At 40.2% G+C, this 9434-nt stretch overlaps 1 protein-coding gene across 1 annotated transcript; it reads right to left on the minus strand.

The window, feature by feature from the left end:
* Positions 1-308: 308 nt before the first annotated feature.
* Positions 309-3479, minus strand: LOC128979358 (protein NYNRIN-like). The gene has a single exon (XM_054397574.1). It carries the CDS (start codon positions 3477-3479, stop codon positions 309-311), a length of 3171 nt encoding a protein of 1056 aa, XP_054253549.1.
* Between the last annotated feature and the right edge of the window lie 5955 nt (positions 3480-9434).

Genomic DNA, 9434 nt, shown 5'->3' on the forward strand with positions numbered 1-9434 from the left:
TGCATATGCTTTAATTTCTTGTTTCTCATCCCAAGGTAAAAGTTCATATTTAGGTCCCTTTTCTCCGTTCCCCATTCCGTATTGGCATGTAAGATCTGAAAAATCTTTCCCTACTTTAACTTCAAATGTCCAATTCTTATGAGGTATTCCATAAAGTGGCACTTCTAATTGATCAGTTGGGAGAGTAGTACATAACCAACATGACTCTAGCTTAAACCCTAAAGTTATATTTCTCATTACTTGTACATACAAATTATTATCCCACGCTACCACTATTACTATTTTAAGTAACAGCAGATAAGTAAACATTATTGACGAGTTATTCTCAACTTCAAATCTCCCAGCTCTTCTGCTTTCCAAGGGCTGCCTTTTGCCTTCTTTACTCGCGTGTGATGTATCCAAGCAGCTTGCTCTCTGATTTTGATAGCTGTGAAGGATATCAGCAACACTTGATATGGTCCTGTCCACTTGGGTTCCAGGGGATTTTCTGAAAGAGATCTAACATAGACATAATCTCCAGGTTCTACATCATGAACTGGTTTGTCTAGTCCCCTCACATTGGTTCCAATCACTTGTTTGTTAATCATGTTTAAATTCTTATAAATCTGTTGAACATACCTATTCAACATTTCTTCTCTGAACTGCCCTGGTTCAGAAGGATTCATTGTTCCCACCACATAGGGTCTTCCAAATAGAATTTCAAATGGACTTAACCTCTCCTTAGTCCTTTGCTTAGTTCGAATTCGCAGCAGGGCAATTGGTAATGCTTGCGGCCAAGGGAGTTTTGCCTCCTGTCCAATTTTTATTATCTGATTCTTAATTAAATGGTTCATTTTCTCCACCTGTCCACTTGAGCGTGGATTGTAAGGAGTGTGGAGTTGCCAATCAATTCCTAAGATTTTACTTATTTGTTGTACTACCTTGGCCACAAAATGTGATCCTCTATCTGAGGAAATAGTAGCAGGCACCCCAAACCGGGGTATTATTTCTTGTAACATTATTTTGGTAACCTCCCGAGCTTTGTTTGTGCGACAGGGAAATGCTTCTGGCCAACCAGAGAAGGTGTCAGTAAGTACCAAAAGATATCTATATCCCCCCTTTCTTGGAAGTTCAGTGAAATCAATTTGCCACTGTTGTCCTGGATAATTTCCTCTACTAATCTGTCCAAGCTTGACTTCTTTCGCCACCTTGGGGTTGGCCCTAAGACATACTTCACATTGTCGAGTTACCTGCTCTACAGTTGTGTACAATTTTCGTGCTATGCACTCCTGAACCAATTTTCGATACAGAGCTTCAGCTCCCCAGTGAGTTTTTCCATGTTCCATCTGAACAAATGCCCAAAGGAGGTTACTAGGTATGACTAATTTCCCATCCGGTGTCCTAGCCCATCCTTTCTCTATCCTAGTCCCTAAAAGATCCTTAATTAATTTCTGATCTTCTGTGTTATACACAGGCTCTGGTTCCTTTTGCTCAATTGTCAGTTTACCATCTGGGACCAAAACAAATTCTGCCACCTCTTTCCCCTCCCTGGCTACTGTTTTAGCCGTTTTGTCTGCCAACCGGTTACCTCTTTCTTGACCACTGTTTCCCTTTTGGTGTGCTCTGCAGTGCATTATAGCCACTTTGCTTGGTTTCTGTACTGCTTCCAATAACCTCAATATTTCTTCTGCATGCTTAATGCCTTTTCCTTGGGTTGACAATAGTCCTCTCTCCTTCCAGATGGCTCCATGGGCATGCACTACTCCAAAGGCATACTTGGAGTCTGTCCATATGTTTGCCCTTTTTCCTTGAGAGAGCTCCAAGGCTCTAGTCAGAGCAATTATTTCCGCCTTTTGGGCAGAAGTGTTACCTGGTAGTGCTTCTGCCTCAATCACCTCTTCTTCTGTAGTTATAGCATACCCAGCCTTTCTTTCTCCCTGGATCACAAAACTGCTTCCATCAGTATACCAGTTATGATCTGCCATCTCCAGGGGTTCTTCCTTCAGGTCAAGTCTGCTGGAGTAAGTGGCCTCGATTGTTTCCAAACAGTCATGGATTACTGATTCTCCATTACTTCCCTGGAGGAAAGAGGCTGGATTGACAACATTAGTGACTTTGATCTCCACATCATCCTGCTCCACTAATATAGCCTGGTATTTAAGGAATCGTTGTGGAGACAACCAGTGTCCCCCTTTGGCTTCCAGCACAGCAGAGACTGTATGTGATACCAGGACTGTGATCTTCTGTCCCATTGTGAACTTGCGGGACTCCTGAATGTTGACTGCAACTGCAGCCACAGCCCTCAGGCATCCTGGCCATCCTTTGCTTACCTCATCCAGTTGTTTAGAGAGGTATGCCACTGCTCTTCGATAGGGTCCTAAAGTTTGTGCGAGGACCCCAAGTGCTATTCCCTGACTTTCATGGGAATATAACAAAAAGGGTTTAGTGACATCAGGTAGGCCTAGTGCTGGTGCCCTCATCAGTTCCCTTTTTAAAGTGTGGAAGGCTTGTTTAGCTTCTCCGTTCCATTGCAGAGCCCTGTCAGCCTTCCTCAATAATTCATAAAGAGGTTTGACAAACAGGCCGTAATTATAAATCCACAGCCTACACCAGCCTGTCATTCCCAAGAAGGTTCGGAGTTCTTTTACTGTGTTGGGAAGTGGAATGGAGCATATGGCTTCCTTCCTTTCAGGGCCCAGTACTCGTTGTCCCGCAGTCAGTTCATATCCCAAGTAAGTTACTTGCTGCTGTACTATTTGGGCCTTTTGTGGGGAGACTCGATACCCATTAAGTCCCAGAAAATTTAACATACTCACAGTCCACTTTTCACATTCTTCTGTGGTTCGAGTTGCTATCAAGATATCATCTACATACTGTAGTAGGACTCCATCTCCTTCTGGCTGATCCCACTTCTCCAATTCTTTTGCCAGTTGATTTCCAAAAATAGTGGGGCTGTTTTTAAATCCTTGGGGCAACACTGTCCAGGTCAGTTGGCATTTTCTGTTAGTTTCTGGATTCTCCCATTCAAAAGCAAACAGTGACTGACTTTCAGGGGCCAGAGGTAGGCAGAAAAAAGCATCTTTTAAGTCCAGGACGGTAAACCATTCTAACTCTGTCCTTAATCGAGTTAAGAGAGTGTATGGGTTTGCTACTACCGGATGAATGTCCCTCGTAATTTTATTTATGGCCCTTAGATCCTGCACTAGCCGATACCCTCCTGTGGGTTTCTTCACGGGCAAAATTGGGGTGTTGTATGATGATTCACATTCTGTTAACAGCCCATATTTTATAAATTTTTCTATAATGGGCAAAATTCCTTCCCTATCTTTTCTCCTTAAAGGATATTGCTTTATCCTGATTGGTTGGGCTCCAGGTTTAAGATCTATTGTTATCGGTAAAGCATTTTTGGCCCTTCCAGGATGCTCAGTGTCCCAAACTCCAGGATATACCTGATCTTTTATACTTTCTATTATTTTGTTTTCATCTCGTTGAGGGCTCATTAGTGCAAGACTTAAAACCTCAATTAACTGTTCCTCCCTTACCCTAAATTCTACCTTCCCCTTATTAAATTTAATTTCAGCTCCCAATGCTTCTAACAAGTCCCTTCCTAGTAATGACTTTGGGGCATTTGGCATATATAAAAACTTATGTAAGCCCCAGATTTTACCATATTTATATTTAAGAGGTTTAAAAAAATATGCCTTCTCAGTTTGACCTGTAGCCCCTACCACAGAAACATAGCTCTCATCCAAAGGTAGCAAAGCTTCATTTAAGACTGAAAAGGTTGCTCCTGTATCAACCAGAAACTCCAATTTCTTTTCCTTTTCCCCTAGCCTTATTACAACCAGAGGGTCTGCCAGGGTAATTCCCTCCGGTCCCCCCTAATCAACCTCTTCCAGCTGTGCCTGTACCCTATTTTCCTTTTTCCTTTCTGGACATTCTCTTTTCCAATGTCCCTTCTTCCTACAGATTGCACATTGATCCTTTTCCAACCGTGCCCTGGTAGGCCCTTTAGTTTCCCTATTTTCCTGCAACGCTGCCACCAACATCCTTTTTCTTTTCTTCTATTCTCTTCTTCCCTGTTAGAGAATACCCTCCATGCTACATCCAAAAGTGCCTCCAAATCCCTTCCCTGTGGAGCTGGCAATTTTTGCAACTTCTTTCTGATATCACCAGCAGATTGCCCAATAAATAATGATACCAGTTGTTGTGTACCTACTTCTGACCCAGGGTCAAGAGAGGTTTTTTTCCTCATGACCTCCCTCAGCTTATCTAGGAATTCTGAGGGTGATTCACCAGGCCCTTGTCTGACTGAGTATAATACAGACCAGTTAATTGTTTTCGGGATGGCTTTTTCCATTCCCCTGGCTATAAATTCCCTGTACTCTTCCAGTCTAGTTCTTTGCAGGGCATCATTTGTATTCCATCCCGGATTTTGGAGTGGAAATACATCCCCTATATTCGCTCCCCCTCCCCGAGTTTGTATTCTTTCTGTTGCTATTTCTAATCCGTGTCTTTCAATTAATTGTTTTTCTGTTTCAGTCATTTGTTCCAGTAATAACTGGATATCATCCCAGTCTGGGTTATGCTGCCTGATCATAAATCGAAAATGAGTAGCTGTCCCAGTAGGGTCATTACGATAATTTTTAGCCTTTTTCCTCCAGCTATCCAAATCCTGGCTTGTAAAAGGTACCTTAATCCAGACTGGGTCACCCTCTGGCCCTACTGCTTGTCGCAGAGGGGCCTGAATGGGTAGCTGGGAAGCCAGGGCAGTTACTTGTTGTCTTCGGGTCCTTCTTGCCACTGGGCTTCCCAGAGCCTGGGTTGTGGAGCTAACTCCAGTGTCACTATCAGAATCACTGCTGTTACCAGGACCCTCTGTGTTATCTCCTGGACCTGCTGTCACTACCCCTTGCAGTTTTCCTGGGGGGTGATAAAACTCAGGCAGGTCTTTCGGGTCCTCAAGTTTAAGGCATCTCTGCCCTATGCTACATGCAGAACAACACCTTTTCAAATGTGCCTGCCTCTTGTTCTTAGCCTTATTTTCCTTCTCAAGGGCCAAAACTAGTGGATCTGAGGGAGCTCTTATACCACAGTCCCTTTGAAGATCAGGATGTTCTCGGAGATAGAAAAACATGTCAGCATATATTGACTCTTCCCATTTTTGTTTTCCTCTTAAAAACAACATCAATTGCAATAAAGTGTTATATTCTAGGCTCCCATTTACAGGCCATTTTTCTCCATCACCTAACTTATATAATGGCCACCACCGGGTACAAAATTTAATTAGGGTCTGTTGTTTTATCGACCCTCCTGGAGTGCCTCCAATTTCATCCCAGTGGGCAAGTATACAACCAAGTGGGGTATGTTTTGGGATCTCACTGCTTTGTCTGCCCCCCATTCTACACAATACAGCACAGTACTGGCTTTTTACAACACACAACAAATACAATTATGACAAAATGACCGGTCCCAAACATACAATTATTGGCCACACTTCCATTCACTCATTCGCTTTGTCCCTCTCTGGCCGTCCTCCTCGCGGAGAAACGGAACCGCAGATTGGGACTCCCTCTCGCTTCGTAGATTTTCTACGTCTCAGTCACACACACTCAACCACACACTCAAATTATAAACAGTGTTCATAATACTTTAAGTCCTTTAGGAACCCCCCTGGTTCCAACTGGTACACTTAAAATATAAACAATATTTTAAGTCCCTTTAGGAACCCCCCTGGTTCCAACCTGTATACTTAAAATATAAACAATATTTTAAGTCCCTTTAGGAACCCCCCTGGTTCCAACCTGTATACTTAAAATATAAACAATATTTTAAGTCCCTTTAGGAACCCCCCTGGTTCCAACCTGTATACTTAAAATATAAACAATATTTTAAGTCCCTTTAGGAACCCCCCTGGTTCCAACCTGTATACTTAAAATATAAACAATATTTTAAGTCCCTTTGGACCCCCCTGGTCCAACCTAAGAGCTCTTTTCCCTAGGGGTGGCAATAAATGCTCCTCTCCCGCGCAGGGCGTCCCTCTGCGACTTACGGATACGACCCCTCCTCTTTTAATAAAAGCATACCTTCTCTCCGTCAGCAGTCTTGTCTGTTCCTGCGGTGATCTGGTGAGTAGAGGAGCTCTACTCGAGAATCTCTCGGGGGCGCCCTGAGAGGTCCTGTTCCTCAACAGGTCCCGCAGCCAAACAGAGGTGTCCTGCCGCGGTCGCCAAAATGATTTAGAGAAGGACATGAAACTCAGTAAGTTTCTTGTATTATGCTTTTATTACAGCGCTGGACACAGGTAGGATCTCTCCAAAAGACCTGTGTGTCGAAAGAGATTTCAGTACCAACTTATATAGTCCATGTTTCTTATCTTATTCGGAAATATATCAATGTGAAAATAACAGAGGGATGTTGAGGTTTACACAGGCAACCCTGTTTCCTCCTGTCTATACAAAGGTTATCTATCTAAAGATGACAGGGGATGGCCATATTTCACAGAATGTCAAAGGTTATCTATACAGGGGATGGAAGTCCTGGTTCCTGTTTGTTGGGCTTTTCCTTATCTATCTAAAGATGACAGGGGATGGCCATATTTCACAGAATGTCTATACAGGGGATGGAAGTCCTTCTTTTCTTCAATCACCTTACAGTTAGAAATTGTAGTACTGCCATGACTGCTTCGTGACTCTAGTGGAGTTACAATAAAACTTCTAATCTTCAAGTAGAAAGAACATATCCTGAAATGAAGGGAAGGCATCTACAGATCAGAAGTCCTGTTTTTTTTCTCTGCAAAGAAAGATCAAATTTCCTATCACTCTTCAGGATCAAGAATCTGACCTGTTATCTCTGCAGAAAGAGAAATTAGCTTCTGTACCATAAATTATTTGGGTAACCATAGCCTATGAGCAAATTCATTGTTACAGCATCTAAAAATTGTCAAACTATGTAATTCGTAATGCATGGTGATAAACCCCAAAACAACTTGAAATGGACTAAGCTGCCCATGAGGAACCAAGGGACACTTGAAGCTGTAATTTATCCTTTGTATGTTTGGAGACTTTTTCTAATCTTGGTCAAAAATTTACTGTAATTTTAAAAGCGTATATCTGAAATATGAGCTAAGCTTCTAGTTACTCATGACATTAGTGACCTTATCAAACAGATCAATCTACGCCGTGGGTACTGCACAAATATGTGCATATGCTCACATACGTAAGCATAAACAAGTTCTGAACCAACATAAAAATATATATGAAATTATTATGCATCTGTGTGTACACACTAAGACCAAATCCTTGTTAACAGTGAGCTCCTGAAAAATCTTCTGACATCTATGGAATATGTGCAGTTCCTCAGAAAGTAAAAAAAGAAAAAATTATGACTCATATAAGGCTTCACGTTTAAGCAAAATACACCAAAAATGTACCAATTTGCACTATGCACACTTTCAGTAACAGTGAGAAGGCAATATCTATAATACTGGAAACTGACTTCATCAAGCTATGCTAAACTAATATCTGAAATGTAGGAAAGATTATTGACTGTTTCCCCTACAGTTGAACAATATTGCTATGTTTTGTTTCTAATCAGTACAATCAAAAGACTTAAATTTGTAATACCTATATTTTCTTTTATTTCACTGTCTTTTTTTTTTAAACAACAAATGCAGCATGCATGAGAAGACAAAGAAAAAACAAGTTAATATTTCTACCTAATTTTAACAGCCAGGTTGTTAAACATAACTATTTAAAAAGTATGAGAGTTCATTTGACTTTGAGGGAAGCAGATCATCTTGTACTTGGTTTGTAAAGTGCTGGGATAGCCTTTGATTTCACAGGCTATCCTAGTGCTTTACAAGCCACAAAATACACTTAAATTCTCTTTTGCAATAAAATATGAAGGAGTGGTGGGATTTTTATTTTCTACTGATGATAAACAGACTGCTTGAAAAAAACCTAGGAAGGCTTTTTCATAAATAACTATTGTGTGAAGGCCACTAAAAGTTAAGTGTTCTAATGTGTTTCTGTTAATGCATTGTGAAAATGGGCATAAACAAGGCAGTTTGAATGTTGCTCTCATGAACCTATTGAAATAGGCAGATTGTAGTGTTAATTCTAGTATACAGTATTCCACTTCATTCATATGTATCTGTGGTTGAGGAACTCGTGATAGTACTGTTTAAACAATATTCAAGTTAGCAGATAGGAATCACTCAAGTTAATTAAACTTCATAAAAATAGGTAGCAGCAGTATCAGTTTAAGGATACTTGATGAGATACTTGATAAGGATACTTGAGTTTTAACTAGGTGAAAAGCAGAACTGACTGCATCATACTTTATTACAGTTGAAAAGTAAAGAAGTCAGCTGATGAAATGATGGATAAACCTTAAACAAAGAGGAATGTCTTTAGATTGCAAGCAAAATAATAATACACTGGAAAGTGCCATCAGTTGAAATTACAAGAGGTAAGAACTCCAGTAGCAAATATTTTGTTTTTCTCATGTTCTGTTGATCTTGGCCTGCATATTAATTTGGGCTTGGTACTAATACAAATATTGACTGCTATCACCACTGTCTACAATAACATGCTGTTAACTTCAAAATGTGCAGCGTATTAGAAGAGACTGATCTGAAAAGTAAAATCACTGAACAGAATTTGCTCTGATTTAATTTAAAGCAAGACACTTATAACAAAAGCTACCAATGGAAATTCTGATAGCTTTTAAAATCACGTTATTTGAGAGAAAATAACATTAGGAGGTACTGAGCTTGCTTGTTCCTCCTTTTCAATCTTTAAACTTATTGATGAAATTGATGTTTTCAGTGTTATTCCTTTGCAAAAGAAACTAACCTCAATAATATGAAGCTCCATGTCAAGTTAACATCTAACAATTAAAAAAGATGATCATAAAAAGGTTGTCTTCTTTTAGCTGTGTTGGCTTTAATATTGAAATAATTAACATACAATAATCAGAAGAAGGAAGCCATTTGGAGGGTGTTAGCTGTACTATAAATCAGAGAGATTACACAGACAGATTTGTAATTTTCAGAGAGCTTGCTGTTATCTGTGGCTATTTGCTGCTATTTTCCTTCTGCACCTTAGCAAACATGATGCCTTGAACTTTCTTCCTGATGATTACCTGCTTTCTATCCCTGACAACTGACAAGTTTAACAGATTTGTTAAACTGGCAAATTTGTAATTTGCACACTTACCTCAACAGCACCTGGATAACAGCAGAGAAGTGTTATTATGTGAACCTAGCATGCATTTTAATGCAATTCTTATCCTAAGACAATTCCTCACAGAACAACTGAGGTTTTTTCACCAGTCACAGAGAAAAAGAATGTAACAAGACACAATGAGTATCTGTACTGAGATTCTTATCTCGTTTAAAACTTCTATCTCTGCTTAGCTAACAGATTTATTCTTCATTTCTGGTGTTCGAA

The sequence above is a fragment of the Indicator indicator genome, chromosome Z (genome assembly GCF_027791375.1).
Source record: "Indicator indicator isolate 239-I01 chromosome Z, UM_Iind_1.1, whole genome shotgun sequence".
In the NCBI taxonomy this organism is placed as follows: Eukaryota; Metazoa; Chordata; class Aves; order Piciformes; family Indicatoridae; genus Indicator; species Indicator indicator.

Bases quoted from the DNA above. Each gene is read 5' to 3' on its own strand.
- LOC128979358 (XM_054397574.1), bottom strand. From the start codon at position 3,479: ATGAGCCCTCAACGAGATGAAAACAAAATAATAGAAAGTATAAAAGAT.